Source organism: Perissodus microlepis, chromosome 11 (genome assembly GCF_051167445.1).
Source record: "Perissodus microlepis isolate ML-2025 ecotype Zambia chromosome 11, ASM5116744v1, whole genome shotgun sequence".
In the NCBI taxonomy this organism is placed as follows: domain Eukaryota; kingdom Metazoa; phylum Chordata; class Actinopteri; order Cichliformes; family Cichlidae; genus Perissodus; species Perissodus microlepis.
The window spans coordinates 2,164,914-2,179,976 of NC_140471.1; the positions used below are offsets into that span (position 1 = coordinate 2,164,914).

Sequence of the window (15,063 nt, forward strand, 5' to 3'; positions counted from 1 at the left end):
AGCAATAAAATATTATAAAGCCGTGTGTTAGTATTCATTCACGTCAGACTTTTTGGTGTTGAGTATATGAATGATCAGTAATAGAATGGATATGATTCATTATGGATAAAAACCTGAATGAGTCCTTTTCTTTTCATTTTCTCTCCTTTATTATTTATAACACGCTGTTTATGTATTTATGGCTCTGTTTGGTACATTTAAATGGGTTTTAGAAAGAAAGAAGGACGTTTATTCCAAGCGGAACAAAGAATTTACACATCCTCCTCCTGCCGGAACTTCAGAGCGGGACACGAAGCGGAAGTAAACATTTTTAAAAGCCGGCAGTTTGGTTGTTCCAGCGTGAGAGCCGAGCGTGAGAGAGCCATGGCAGTAACAATGCCTCCAGTTCAGTATCTGAGAGAGTTTATCAACGAGCGACTAACTGCTGCTGCTGAACAAATATTCTTGGAGTTTGAAAAAACGATCGTCCAGTACGAGGAAGAGATCGACCGTCAGCGCAGACTGCTGGATATCACCTGGAAACCCGAAATCAAGCTGCACAGGACAGGTGAGTGTCCCTCTGAGGGAGGATCCTGATCACAGCTCTGCGGGACATTTATGATTGTGAGGACTTTTTGGAGATGTGAGCTGACAAAGAGCAAACAGAGGACAGGACTGCGCTGTGCTCCATTCAAACAGCAGGCGTATGGGCTCAAAATGTGGTCATAAATATTTTGTACTTGTAAAAAAGATGTGTGTGCGTAAAAAAGATTTCAGTCAATGTTAAATCACAACAAAGTTTGATGGTCACCCAAACAGAATGTAATGAAAGTCGATGCTTTGTTCTGTGTCCACTGTGACTGGTGGACTTTGAGGTTAACTGGCTTCACTGTGTTTGCTGTGCTGCTCACACACATGTAAAGTGGAAACAAATAAATCTCCTTTCTGACAATTTCAGCACATTTCTTCTTCTCTTAGCTGCTCCTATCCATATATTCCAGCCTGTATTTTTGTAAGAACTATAACAGTGTGGACAGCAGGACCCTATGATTGTCTGTTATTAATAGTATTGAGTCCACCTCTGAACTCTGTGGGAAAAACGTAAATTGGAAGAACATTGTTATTCAGTATTTAACCACAGTGCGTGCATTATGATAGAAATGGACAATGAACAGGACACTGGATGCTCCTTAGAGGCACAGGCTGAAACTCGATGATGTCTCAGACAAATCTGTGCTATGGAAACAAAGATCGGCATCATTCACTTTGAAGTCAGCACATTTTTGGAACATTTCCTCCGATTTCAGTGTCTGAAAAAGGACAAAGTGGGTGGAGGGACCATTTTAAAAACATATATAAAAGTATTTAAAGCAGAAATTTCACGTTGTTATAAATATAAACATTTTCTACCGTATAATTTTCCTACCATGTTGGAGCAGGAGGGTTGGTGACCCACCATCCTGTATTTGGACCTACTACATCAGAGCATCTGTGTTTAAAATAGTGATGTCGCTCTATAATGAGTGACTTTGAGGAAGATCATTGAGTTTAGTGAAAGAAATGTTAATTCTAATTGTAATTATGAACTATGTGCAGATATTCTTGATGCCATTACAACTGCTGAGCAGTACAGGCAATGTTTAAATCGCCACACCTCACTGGAAGTGTTTTATTTGTGTTTTCTTTTAAGTGCTTCACATGTTAACTGTGTTGTGTTTCATACATGACTTCTGCTGTTTTGTTTCTTAGATTTCTCATTTCTACACTTGCAAAAATAAAATCCAAACCCACGAGCTGTGAAGCCTGGATCAGCATTAAAGGATTTCTTCAGCCTGCTCGAGCTGCAGGTCCTTGCTTGGCAATAATAATCTTATGGTCACTGATAACGCCCGATCGCTGTGTGTGCAGTTTCTTTCTCACAGGTCATCACTGGAGTGAATACTCACTCACTACTTAAGTGCACGGATGGGTGTTTATGTGTATCATAGATTTCAGTTATAAACCACAGACTTTATAATGAAGCAGCTTCTCTGGTTGAATCCTGTCATCCTCCTGAGATATCAGATTTCTCCAGAGAGCCGCTGTCTTACAGCCTCCGACTACCTACGTGGTCTCCGTTAGGGGGGGCAGAAGAGGCCCCAGCCCTCCATGCACCAACAATCTGCAACAGCTGATCCCGGGAAACACAGACGTTCCCAGCATAGCTGAGAGACAGAATCTGTCCACTGTGATCTTAGTGATGTGCAGTACTGCAGATTGTGGTATAGATGTGATACCAAGTAAATGTATGGCCAGTATTGCTGATACTTTTAATCTATAAAAGCAGCTTATGTAGGGGAGAGCAGTGTATCATAACTTATGACATGAATCACAAGTTTGCAACTTCTGCAGATGTTTTTAATGAATCGCTGTGATTCTGCAACAATGAGTTGATAAAAACACACCTGTTTTAAACTTTTTGTAGACCTGAAAGGTCCGTGTGCCTGTCTGCAGAGCACAATGTATGAAATGTGCCTGAGACCTGAAAATATTTCCTTAACTGTTCACCAAAGCCTGCTGTATCTGACAGTGAAAGAATGATATCGATGCTCCAAATAGATTTAGACTTACAAACTGTTGTTTGAGGGCAAGTCAAGGCAGTTCACCTCTACTCAGTTATGGTGCATTATAAGCCATATATCTTTAATAATTCATATTTTAATTATGAACTATCAACACTTGAAGATTCCCCCATCTCCTCTGAACAGAACGGTCTAAGAATGACCGCTCTAGCCCCTACGGTTAGGAAATTATGGCCATTCGTTCGAGGGGAATCCATAAAACCAGGAAGATTCAAATTGAATATTCAGAGTGGTTGACTGACATCCTGTGTGTCTCTGTGCATTTGTGTTTCCATATGTGCCCATATTTCTAATTGTGTGTATCTGCTGGCTGTTCTTTCGTGCGTTTTTAAAATTTCTGCCAATTTTTCACAGTTGAACAACAAGTAGTTTTGAGTGAACCCTTTTCTCATAGGGTTAATGACACGTCTACCAACTATTTCATGTCCACATTGCTGCTGAGAGTTACTCCAAAAACTTCCTTTAGTGGCTCTTCATCAGAATATTTACTTAGTCGTTGACATGAAAATCAGTCATTGTGTATTTTGAACACCTAAACTTCAGTGTGATGCCATTATCCTGCCAAACAACATAAAAGTCTCTAAAAAGGTAAGTATGGAGCAGCATCCTTTTTTATGGAAGAGGAAGGAAAAGTCATATTTATTATTATTCTCATATTACACAGACTGTGCTGACTGAACAGGCTCAGGCTGAAGCAGTGCAGATCCTGGCCTATTTTCAAGCATCATTAAAGTTATCACGTGTATAAATCTCTCCATTAGATGTCAGTAGACGGCAGATTGCAGTCAGTGCAGTCACTTTTCTTATCCCTCCTGACTCAAGAGCATAAAGCGATCTACGTTAGCTCTGGTAATTCTGACGGTCGTTCAGTAAATCTTTGTTTATTCTCTTTATTTGCTTTTTGGAGAAGTGAAGGTACAAAAACCTCTTCAATCAAATTTGCTTTGGTGGACAGAAAACAGCCGTTGTAGACTGTTTGGGGTTACCTTTTCTAAGTATTGAATTTTCAAAAGTGAAGTCAGTTCTTCTGACCAGGTTCAGACCAGGATGAACACAAGTATGATACTGAACCCACTAGAGAACTGGTCCCAGCTGTGGGTTCACCTCCTCCTGCTGAACTCATAGGACAGACTCTAATGTAGCATCACGTTCATCGCTCACTCCTGACCTCCTGTGAAGCATGACGAATGTGTAATTAATGACTTAATTATTTGGGGTATTATTGCTATAAAAATAATATTAATAGTATTATTATTATTGTGCTTTGGGCTCCACTGATAACGCAGAGGTCTCTTCTTCCTCTGGGCTGTTTAAAGGGCCAGTTTATCCAAAGCTGTGTATATACCAGCTGCTGTCAGGCTTCAGATGTCTGCATTAGTCCACAGTCCACTGTTTTGTAAGCCATTGCTTTACTGCAAAAGTTCCCATCTACTGTAAAGAAATGGAGATAAGCAGGCACATAATATGAAAAGGCATGCTGTAGGCTGACTTTGTCTTTTCTGATCCATCGGTTTGTGTGGCTCTTTTCACAGGAGGGACCTAACCCACACTTTATTTACTTATACGATAAGTTTAGTGGAATGTAGTGAAAATACACAGTGTTTACTTTTAACTTAACAACATGAAGCTGCATCAAGTTTCCATGGTGACTGCTCAAGAAATTCTGCTTTCATAAATAAACATCAGACTGTCAAAAGAGCTCATCTGTGCGAGACCACCGAGCTGAGAGCATTTTCAGGTCCAGATCCCCCCGTACGCCATCGTTGGAGAGCAGTTAAAGTTTTTCTTCCCGACTGTGATTTGAAAACGTCGAAATGGAATCAAGTCAAGGAATCTATAAACCTATCAGGGTATGTGACGTTTTTGCTTTTACTGCATTTCAATAATTTGAAGAATTTGATGTCGTTTTAAAAGTTGACAAACTGAGAATCATTTTAAGTAACAATGACTAAATTGCTATTTCTTTGACAGGTGTTGTTCAACACACCGATTTATGAAACTGCTGTAAAGATCTGCTGGCATCTTCCGGGCTACAGGACTCAGGTTAGACCCAGATTCATGCAAACCAAAGCTGACAGAAAATATCAGGTCATTTCTGAGGACCTGAGAGTGGTGGTGATTAAATGTCTCCTTTACTTTTAGATTGCGATTATGACGGAGTTTCTCAGACTTCAGCAGGAAGATCTAATTCCACCGAACCTCACTGCTGAAGATCTGAGAGATCTTTTGGTGGAGAAGAGCAGGGAGACACTCAGAGAGCAGTGAGTTACTGTCACACCTGAAAGTCTGTTTGTGATGACGTGTAAATGCTGAGAGAAAACCTCTGCTTTGCTTTCTTTTGAAGGCTGTGGGAGTTTGAATTAGAGGATTTTGAAGAAGAGGAAGCCAAACCTCTTCTAAGGCTGGTAAGACGAGAAAACCCACAAGACTTTTTTCTCATTATGTTCACATAACCTTTAAACATAAGCGCGCTGTAAATGTGTTTTCTGTTTCAGGTGTGGGCGGTGAACGTCAGCAATAAAATGAGGGACGTTGAATTTGAAGCCAGGATGCTTCTTCAGTTCCCAGAGGCCGTACCTCCTAAATTTCAGTGAGTCACATGTAATATACAGTTATTAACCCTGTAAGACCCAACCCATCAAAAAACAGCCAGAAAATTCAGATTCTTTGGAGCTGAGATGTTTATTAACCCTTTAAACAAAAGCCACAAATTAGTTCTTTGCTATGTCATGTTGTGTATCATTTACTTTTATTATGTATTTATTTTTTGTATCACATTTGATACACTGGGTGTTTTTGGCAACTTTTTGTTAACGGCAATGTTAATTTTAGACTAAAAAAAGAGTTTTGTCCACAACATTTAGAAATTATAGCAAGTATTGATCATGTTGATGAGATCGAGGTCTCAGAAACTCATGTATGATACAAAGGTGGTTACAGGGTTAACAGTCCAGCTACAGTGTTTCAATATTTAAATGATGCTTTGAATATGTTTAACAGAAAACTCTTATCATGTTTTTCTACAGAGCACCTAAACTCCTCAGCGTGGTGAAGGATTACGTTGAAATCCTGAAAGAGAAGCAGCAGGAACAGCATAACAGCAAACTGCTCACCGCGCAGGAGGTCGTGATCGAGGTAGTTCCCCGCGTTCTCCAGGGCTTCTGGGAGCTTCCTCCTCGTCCCCTCCTAAACATGGCCTCCCAGAGTCTAAGTATCCTCTCCACAAGTGTCACCAAGGCCACTTTAGATCGTGTCTCCAAGAGCCTCACGGCGATGGAAACACAGGCCACCTTCACCCGCTCCATCCGAGACGATATGGTCGACAGCATCCTGACGGAGATTAGACAGAAATTTCCTGAAGAAATTCTGTCTATCAAAGTTGCAAACTTTGCGCCAGTGTTGCTGAAGACCATTGCTGATGTAGCAAGGATCCGGATTTGTGAAATCTTTGAGCCCCCTTCAAGTCCTGATGTGAAGAGCACAAATGGAGAGCGCTCCTCTGACGGCCTTTCAATGGCAAATGTTCCACCAGCCGAAGGAGCTCTGTCAGAAAGTGTTCCAGAGCCTGACGTTCCCTGTGAGGAACTTCTTTCTGAAAGGGCATCCAGTCTGAGTACTCAAGACCTTACGATCGAAGGAGCTCTGTCAGAAAGTGTTCCAGAGCCCGACGTTCCCTGTGAGGAACTTCTTTCTGAAAGGGCATCCAGTCTGAGTACTCAAGACCTTACGATCGAAGGAGCTCTGTCAGAAAGTGTTCCAGAGCCCGACGTTCCCTGTGAGGAACCCTATGCCGAGTCCAAATGCTGTGTTGAAGGCGAAGATCATAAGATCAAAGGATCTTGTTCAGAAATTGGGCCAGTTCCTGATGTTCCCCAAGAGGAACCTTTTCCTGAACCTGAAGCCAGCATGAAGTCCAAAGACCGTCACATCAAGAAGAAGAAAAAGGGCTTCTTCAAAAGACTGAGAAGTCTGTTCTGCTGCTGTTGCAGACAAAAAGTCACCGACTGACACTGAAGCTGTGACCCAGTATTGGTGTTGCAGTAACTGTAAATATGTAAATATGTTCCTTGATGATTGTTGTTCATGTTTTTGGGGGTTTCTTTAGTTTTCAGTGGGCTGGGTGTTTTTTCTCCTTCGTGTTCTTTACTTAATTCTTGTTCATAGTTCCTGATTTGTTTTCCTAGTTCTTGTTTCTTAGTTTTTAGTTTCTTGAGTCCACCTGAGTTTCCAGCAATAAAAGCTGCTGATTCAAGTTTCATTCCACGTAAGAGTCCTGTGTTTGGGTCCTGCTACCTGCCTGTCACAGCACACCATGACAGAAACTTCATAAACTCATTCATATTTCTACACGAGTCTCCAGCTATGTTAAAGATTTTTTTCTTTCAAACATTTGTAAGAATCTCTTATGGTTCTCAAAATACTTCCACAAGTCCAGTAAGTGTAGTGCAGTAACATATTGATGGTATTATTTTTCATAATTATTTTTAATACAATTATTTATTATTTTTAATGCAATTTGAACTGAAACTGGTATATAAAATGTATTTCCTGTAGAAAATGCAGTGTGAATTCTAATAGCTGAATAGTTTGAGTTGAATTTTTATAATTGCTGAAATCTTTGGTGGAAAAACATGTTACAGTTTTTGCCCGTTGCTTGAACACATTTTGCAAAAGTTCGCTCATTGTGCCAAAACTCTAAACACAAGTAAACATGACACAACAAAATATAGCATTCACATCTGTGCCAAACTGAAACTCTGCTGTCAAAACCTAACATTCCTCTGTCAAAATGTAACTCTGTTGACAAAATGACACATACTTGCATCATATGCAGATCAGGGGGAACACACTAGTCTACTTTATATAAAACACTGCAGTCTTTGATTGTCATTGTTTATTCAGAAGGCATATTTTCAGGAGACACAAACAACCAAAAAAGCAAATAGGCCTACTCAATATTGTACACTGCAGCACCATGAATTCAGATAAAGCAAAAAAACAAACATAACACAGTAATAGAAAAAACACTATACTGTACACACAAAAAATCATGACAATTGTGCATACGTGGGCTCATGGATCCCGCCATCTGTTGGGGTCTGGCCACAGGACCTCATCGACATCGCAAGCAGTGTCTTCTCCCGCTGGGCACCGGGGAAAATATCCTCTTGCATGTCGAAACCATCCATGGATTGCTGTCACCTGACTGTCGCCGCAGGCCTGTTCCATTGCCTGCAGAAGAGTAATGCGGGCATGTGGTTGGCGGTCATATACACGCCATCTCCAAGCCTAAAAAAATCCTTTATAGGGTTTAAAAATGGTGAGTAAGGGGGCAAGTATACCACTTCAAGTTGGTTGTGGTTGGAGAACCAGGCCTGGAGCAGAGCAGCCCGATGGAAACTGACATGATCCCATATCACCACAAACCTGGGCTGATCTGCTCTGTTCTGTACAACTATATCATGGAGAGCATCTAGAAATGTGAGTATGTGTTGGCTATTGTATGGACCTAGTTTTGCATGATGATGCAGAAGCCCTCGAAGGCTTATGGCGGCACACAATGTGATATTTCCCCCGCGCTGCCCTGGGACGTGCACAATTGCCCTTTGGCCAATTACATTACGACCCCGTCGTTTTGTTTCGCACAGGTCGAATCCAGCTTCATCAATGAAAATGAATTCATGAGGCTGTGCAGCTCCATCCATGGCCAAGATTCTCTGTAAAACAAAGAGAACATATTACTGCACTACAGTGCTACACATACAGGACCCTCACCCATCACACAGGTACCTGTGTAGCTCTCAGGATGGATCCATGTGGTACTGATATGGTACATATTCAGCTGCTACTGGATTTCACCAATACTGTATTGTCCATGTAAAGGACAGTTACACGTACCCGTACATATTCAGCTCGAAGTCCTTTGACCCTGTCACTGTTCCTCTCAAATGGGACTCTGTAGAGCTGCTTCATGGTGATGCTGTGTTGTCCCAAGATGCGTCTGATGGTGGTGATGCTCACATGGTTTATGTTGTTGAACACTTGCCTGTCTGCAAGTATTTGCTTTCGTAGCTGGTGGAGACGGATGGCATTGTCTGCCCTCACTAGGTCCACAACGGCGAGTTCCTGCTGTTGTGTGAACAGGCGTTGGCGTCCTGCCCCAGAAGGTCTTCGAGTCATTCTAGAGAAATACAACCACATACTGTCATCGCTTTGCTTATTTTCTTACAGTACTTTACTGTATATACTGTATCATCCACTGTACAACACTGTACTTCAATATAAGTAATCATGGTATGTTTCACAGAAACTACCACTTTGGCTGCAAAAGGAGCATTAGCACCCTGCAATACCCTGTACACTTGATATGGTGATGTGATATACTGTATAGAAAAGTGAAGGTACAAAAACCTCTTCAATCAAATTTGCTTTGGTGGACAGAAAACAGCCGTTGTAGACTGTTTGGGGTTACCTTTTCTAAGTATTGAATTTTCAAAAGTGAAGTCAGTTCTTCTGACCAGGTTCAGACCAGGATGAACACAAGTATGATACTGAACCCACTAGAGAACTGGTCCCAGCTGTGGGTTCACCTCCTCCTGCTGAACTCATAGGACAGACTCTAATGTAGCATCACGTTCATCGCTCACTCCTGACCTCCTGTGAAGCATGACGAATGTGTAATTAATGACTTAATTATTTGGGGTATTATTGCTATAAAAATAATATTAATAGTATTGTTATTATTGTGCTTTGGGCTCCACTGATAACGCAGAGTCTCTTCTTCCTCTGGGCTGTTTAAAGGGCCAGTTTATCCAAAGCTGTGTATATACCAGCTGCTGTCAGGCTTCAGATGTCTGCATTAGTCCACAGTCCACTGTTTTGTAAGCCATTGCTTTACTGCAAAAGTTCCCATCTACTGTAAAGAAATGGAGATAAGCAGGCACATAATATGAAAAGGCATGCTGTAGGCTGACTTTGTCTTTTCTGATCCATCGGTTTGTGTGGCTCTTTTCACAGGAGGGACCTAACCCACACTTTATTTACTTATACGATAAGTTTAGTGGAATGTAGTGAAAATACACAGTGTTTACTTTTAACTTAACAACATGAAGCTGCATCAAGTTTCCATGGTGACTGCTCAAGAAATTCTGCTTTCATAAATAAACATCAGACTGTCAAAAGAGCTCATCTGTGCGAGACCACCGAGCTGAGAGCATTTTCAGGTCCAGATCCCCCCGTACGCCATCGTTGGAGAGCAGTTAAAGTTTTTCTTCCCGACTGTGATTTGAAAACGTCGAAATGGAATCAAGTCAAGGAATCTATAAACCTATCAGGGTATGTGACGTTTTTGCTTTTACTGCATTTCAATAATTTGAAGAATTTGATGTCGTTTTAAAAGTTGACAAACTGAGAATCATTTTAAGTAACAATGACTAAATTGCTATTTCTTTGACAGGTGTTGTTCAACACACCGATTTATGAAACTGCTGTAAAGATCTGCTGGCATCTTCCGGGCTACAGGACTCAGGTTAGACCCAGATTCATGCAAACCAAAGCTGACAGAAAATATCAGGTCATTTCTGAGGACCTGAGAGTGGTGGTGATTAAATGTCTCCTTTACTTTTAGATTGCGATTATGACGGAGTTTCTCAGACTTCAGCAGGAAGATCTAATTCCACCGAACCTCACTGCTGAAGATCTGAGAGATCTTTTGGTGGAGAAGAGCAGGGAGACACTCAGAGAGCAGTGAGTTACTGTCACACCTGAAAGTCTGTTTGTGATGACGTGTAAATGCTGAGAGAAAACCTCTGCTTTGCTTTCTTTTGAAGGCTGTGGGAGTTTGAATTAGAGGATTTTGAAGAAGAGGAAGCCAAACCTCTTCTAAGGCTGGTAAGACGAGAAAACCCACAAGACTTTTTTCTCATTATGTGCACATAACCTTTAAACATAAGCGCGCTGTAAATGTGTTTTCTGTTTCAGGTGTGGGCGGTGAACGTCAGCAATAAAATGAGGGACGTTGAATTTGAAGCCAGGATGCTTCTTCAGTTCCCAGAGGCCGTACCTCCTAAATTTCAGTGAGTCACATGTAATATACAGTTATTAACCCTGTAAGACCCAACCCATCAAAAAAGAGCCAGAAAATTCAGATTCTTTGGAGCTGAGATGTTTATTAACCCTTTAAACAAAAGCCACAAATTAGTTCTTTGCTATGTCATGTTGTGTATGATTTACTTTTATTATGTATTTATTTTTTGTATCACATTTGATACACTGGGTGTTTTTGGCAACTTTTTGTTAACGACAATGTTAATTTTAGACTAAAAAAAGAGTTTTGTCCACAACATTTAGAAATTATAGCAAGTATTGATCATGTTGATGAGATCGAGGTCTCAGAAACTCATGTATGATACAAAGGTGGTTACAGGGTTAACAGTCCAGCTACAGTGTTTCAATATTTAAATGATGCTTTGAATATGTTTAACAGAAAACTCTTATCATGTTTTTCTACAGAGCACCTAAACTCCTCAGCGTGGTGAAGGATTACGTTGAAATCCTGAAAGAGAAGCAGCAGGAACAGCATAACAGCAAACTGCTCACCGCGCAGGAGGTCGTGATCGAGGTAGTTCCCCGCGTTCTCCAGGGCTTCTGGGAGCTTCCTCCTCGTCCCCTCCTAAACATGGCCTCCCAGAGTCTAAGTATCCTCTCCACAAGTGTCACCAAGGCCACTTTAGATCGTGTCTCCAAGAGTCTCACGGCGATGGAAACACAGGCCACCTTCACCCGCTCCATCCGAGACGATATGGTCGACAGCATCCTGACGGAGATTAGACAGAAATTTCCTGAAGAAATTCTGTCTATCAAAGTTGCAAACTTTGCGCCAGTGTTGCTGAAGACCATTGCTGATGTAGCAAGGATCCGGATTTGTGAAATCTTTGAGCCCCCTTCAAGTCCTGATGTGAAGAGCACAAATGGAGAGCGCTCCTCTGACGGCCTTTCAATGGCAAATGTTCCACCAGCCGAAGGAGCTCTGTCAGAAAGTGTGCCAGAGCCTGACGTTCCCTGTGAGGAACTTCTTTCTGAAAGGGCATCCAGTCTGAGTACTCAAGACCTTACGATCGAAGGAGCTCTGTCAGAAAGTGTTCCAGAGCCCGACGTTCCCTGTGAGGAACTTCTTTCTGAAAGGGCATCCAGTCTGAGTACTCAAGACCTTACGATCGAAGGAGCTCTGTCAGAAAGTGTTCCAGAGCCTGACGTTCCCTGTGAGGAACTTCTTTCTGAAAGGGCATCCAGTCTGAGTACTCAAGACCTTACGATCGAAGGAGCTCTGTCAGAAAGTGTGCCAGAGCCTGACGTTCCCTGTGAGGAACTTCTTTCTGAAAGGGCATCCAGTCTGAGTACTCAAGACCTTACGATCGAAGGAGCTCTGTCAGAAAGTGTTCCAGAGCCCGACGTTCCCTGTGAGGAACCCTATGCCGAGTCCAAATGCTGTGTTGAAGGCGAAGATCATAAGATCAAAGGATCTTGTTCAGAAATTGGGCCAGTTCCTGATGTTCCCCAAGAGGAACCTTTTCCTGAACCTGAAGCCAGCATGAAGTCCAAAGACCGTGACATCAAGAAGAAGAAAAAGGGCTTCTTCAAAAGACTGAGAAGTCTGTTCTGCTGCTGTTGCAGACAAAAAGTCACCGACTGACACTGAAGCTGTGACCCAGTATTGGTGTTGCAGTAACTGTAAATATGTAAATATGTTCCTTGATGATTGTTGTTCATGTTTTTGGGGGTTTCTTTAGTTTTCAGTGGGCTGGGTGTTTTTTCTCCTTCGTGTTCTTTACTTAATTCTTGTTCATAGTTCCTGATTTGTTTTCCTAGTTCTTGTTTCTTAGTTTTTAGTTTCTTGAGTCCACCTGAGTTTCCAGCAATAAAAGCTGCTGATTCAAGTTTCATTCCACGTAAGAGTCCTGTGTTTGGGTCCTGCTACCTGCCTGTCACAGCACACCATGACAGAAACTTCATAAACTCATTCATATTTCTACACGAGTCTCCAGCTATGTTAAAGATTTTTTTCTTTCAAACATTTGTAAGAATCTCTTATGGTTCTCAAAATACTTCCACAAGTCCAGTAAGTGTAGTGCAGTAACATATTGATGGTATTATTTTTCATAATTATTTTTAATACAATTATTTATTATTTTTAATGCAATTTGAACTGAAACTGGTATATAAAATGTATTTCCTGTAGAAAATGCAGTGTGAATGCTAATAGCTGAATAGTTTGAGTTGAATTTTTATAATTGCTGAAATCTTTGGTGGAAAAACATGTTACAGTTTTTGCCCGTTGCTTGAACACATTTTGCAAAACTTCGCTCATTGTGCCAAAACTCTAAACACAAGTAAACATGACACAACAAAATATACCATTCACATCTGTGCCAAACTGAAACTCTGCTGTCAAAACCTAACATTCCTCTGTCAAAATGTAACTCTGTTGACAAAATGACACATACTTGCATCATATGCAGATCAGGGGGAACACACTAGTCTACTTTATATAAAACACTGCAGTCTTTGATTGTCATTGTTTATTCAGAAGGCATATTTTCAGGAGACACAAACAACCAAAAAAGCAAATAGGCCTACTCAATATTGTACACTGCAGCACCATGAATTCAGATCAAGCAAAAAAACAAACATAACACAGTAATAGAAAAAACACTATACTGTGCACACAAAAAATCATGACAATTGTGCATACGTGGGCTCATGGATCCCGCCGTCTGTTGGGGTCTGGCCACAGGACCTCATCGACATCGCAAGCAGTGTCTTCTCCCGCTGGGCACCGGGGAAAATATCCTCTTGCATGTCGAAACCATCCATGGATTGCTGTCACCTGACTGTCGCCGCAGGCCTGTTCCATTGCCTGCAGAAGAGGCATGCGGGCATGTGGTTGGCGGTCAGATACACGCCATCTCCAAGCCTAAAAAAAATCCTCTATAGGGTTTAAAAATGGTGAGTAAGGGGGCAAGTATACCACTTCAAGTTGGTTGTGGTTGGAGAACCAGGCCTGGACCAGAGCAGCCCGATGGAAACTGACATGATCCCATATCACCACAAACCTGGGCTGATCTGCTCTGTTCTGTACAACTATATCATGGAGAGCATCTAGAAATGTGAGTATGTGTTGGCTATTGTATGGACCTAGTTTTGCATGATGATGCAGAAGCCCTCGAAGGCTTATGGCGGCACACAATGTGATATTTCCCCCGCGCTGCCCTGGGACGTGCACAATTGCCCTTTGGCCAATTACATTACGACCCCGTCGTTTTGTTTCGCACAGGTCGAATCCAGCTTCATCAATGAAAATGAATTCATGAGGCTGTGCAGCTCCATCCATGGCCAAGATTCTCTGTAAAACAAAGAGAACATATTACTGCACTACAGTGCTACACATACAGGACCCTCACCCATCACACAGGTACCTGTGTAGCTCTCAGGATGGATCCATGTGGTACTGATATGGTACATATTCAGCTGCTACTGGATTTCACCAATACTGTGTTGTCCATGTAAAGGACAGTTACACGTACCCGTACATATTCAGCTCGAAGTCCTTTGACCCTGTCACTGTTCCTCTCAAATGGGACTCTGTAGAGCTGCTTCATGGTGATGCTGTGTTGTCCCAAGATGCGTCTGATGGTGGTGATGCTCACATGGTTTATGTTGTTGAACACTTGCCTGTCTGCAAGTATTTGCTTTCGTAGCTGGTGGAGACGGATGGCATTGTCTGCCCTCACTAGGTCCACAACGGCGAGTTCCTGCTGTTGTGTGAACAGGCGTTGGCGTCCTGCCCCAGAAGGTCTTCGAGTCATTCTAGAGAAATACAACCACATACTGTCATCGCTTTGCTTATTTTCTTACAGTACTTTACTGTATATACTGTATCATCCACTGTACAACACTGTACTTCAATATAAGTAATCATGGTATGTTTCACAGAAACTACCACTTTGGCTGCAAAAGGAGCATTAGCACCCTGCAATACCCTGTACACTTGATATGGTGATGTGATATACTGTATAGAAAAGTGAAGGTACAAAAACCTCTTCAATCAAATTTGCTTTGGTGGACAGAAAACAGCCGTTGTAGACTGTTTGGGGTTACCTTTTCTAAGTATTGAATTTTCAAAAGTGAAGTCAGTTCTTCTGACCAGGTTCAGACCAGGATGAACACAAGTATGATACTGAACCCACTAGAGAACTGGTCCCAGCTGTGGGTTCACCTCCTCCTGCTGAACTCATAGGACAGACTCTAATGTAGCATCACGTTCATCGCTCACTCCTGACCTCCTGTGAAGCATGACGAATGTGTAATTAATGACTTAATTATTTGGGGTATTATTGCTATAAAAATAATATTAATAGTATTATTATTATTGTGCTTTGGGCTCCACTGATAACGCAGAGTCTCT

General features: G+C 41.7%; 2 protein-coding genes and 2 pseudogenes across 2 annotated transcripts; 2 read left to right on the forward strand and 2 right to left on the reverse strand.

Moving 5' to 3' along the window:
- The first annotated feature begins 309 nt into the window (after positions 1 to 309).
- Positions 310 to 6,858, forward strand: LOC146377034 (uncharacterized). Its single transcript, XM_084944821.1, has 6 exons — positions 310 to 4,450; positions 4,572 to 4,643; positions 4,743 to 4,861; positions 4,945 to 5,005; positions 5,096 to 5,190; positions 5,627 to 6,858. The coding sequence occupies exons 1-6, from the start codon at positions 4,415 to 4,417 to the stop codon at positions 6,606 to 6,608; spliced, it is 1,365 nt and encodes a 454-aa protein (XP_084800947.1). The 5' UTR covers positions 310 to 4,414; the 3' UTR covers positions 6,609 to 6,858.
- An 842-nt stretch (positions 6,859 to 7,700) lies between these two features.
- LOC146377035 (uncharacterized) lies at positions 7,701 to 9,229 on the reverse strand (annotated as a pseudogene).
- On the forward strand, positions 9,210 to 12,541 carry LOC146377036 (uncharacterized). Its single transcript, XM_084944811.1, has 6 exons — positions 9,210 to 9,935; positions 10,057 to 10,128; positions 10,228 to 10,346; positions 10,430 to 10,490; positions 10,581 to 10,675; positions 11,112 to 12,541. Exons 1-6 carry the CDS (start codon positions 9,900 to 9,902, stop codon positions 12,289 to 12,291), a joined length of 1,563 nt encoding a protein of 520 aa, XP_084800937.1. The 5' UTR covers positions 9,210 to 9,899; the 3' UTR covers positions 12,292 to 12,541.
- Positions 12,542 to 13,339: 798 nt separating this feature from the next.
- On the reverse strand, positions 13,340 to 14,913 carry LOC146377037 (uncharacterized; annotated as a pseudogene).
- Between the last annotated feature and the right edge of the window lie 150 nt (positions 14,914 to 15,063).

What these genes read in the sequence shown, in the direction of transcription:
- LOC146377034 (XM_084944821.1), top strand. Translation starts at nt 4,415, where the DNA reads ATGGAATCAAGTCAAGGAATCTATAAACCTATCAGG. An exon ending in AGGGAGACACTCAGAGAGCA is followed by an intron (nt 4,862 to 4,944) that starts GTGAGTTACTGT and finishes TTTCTTTTGAAG; the next exon opens with GCTGTGGGAGTTTGAATTAG. An exon ending in GCCGTACCTCCTAAATTTCA is followed by an intron (nt 5,191 to 5,626) that starts GTGAGTCACATG and finishes GTTTTTCTACAG; the next exon opens with AGCACCTAAACTCCTCAGCG.
- LOC146377036 (XM_084944811.1), top strand. Translation starts at nt 9,900, where the DNA reads ATGGAATCAAGTCAAGGAATCTATAAACCTATCAGG. An exon ending in AGGGAGACACTCAGAGAGCA is followed by an intron (nt 10,347 to 10,429) that starts GTGAGTTACTGT and finishes TTTCTTTTGAAG; the next exon opens with GCTGTGGGAGTTTGAATTAG. An exon ending in GCCGTACCTCCTAAATTTCA is followed by an intron (nt 10,676 to 11,111) that starts GTGAGTCACATG and finishes GTTTTTCTACAG; the next exon opens with AGCACCTAAACTCCTCAGCG.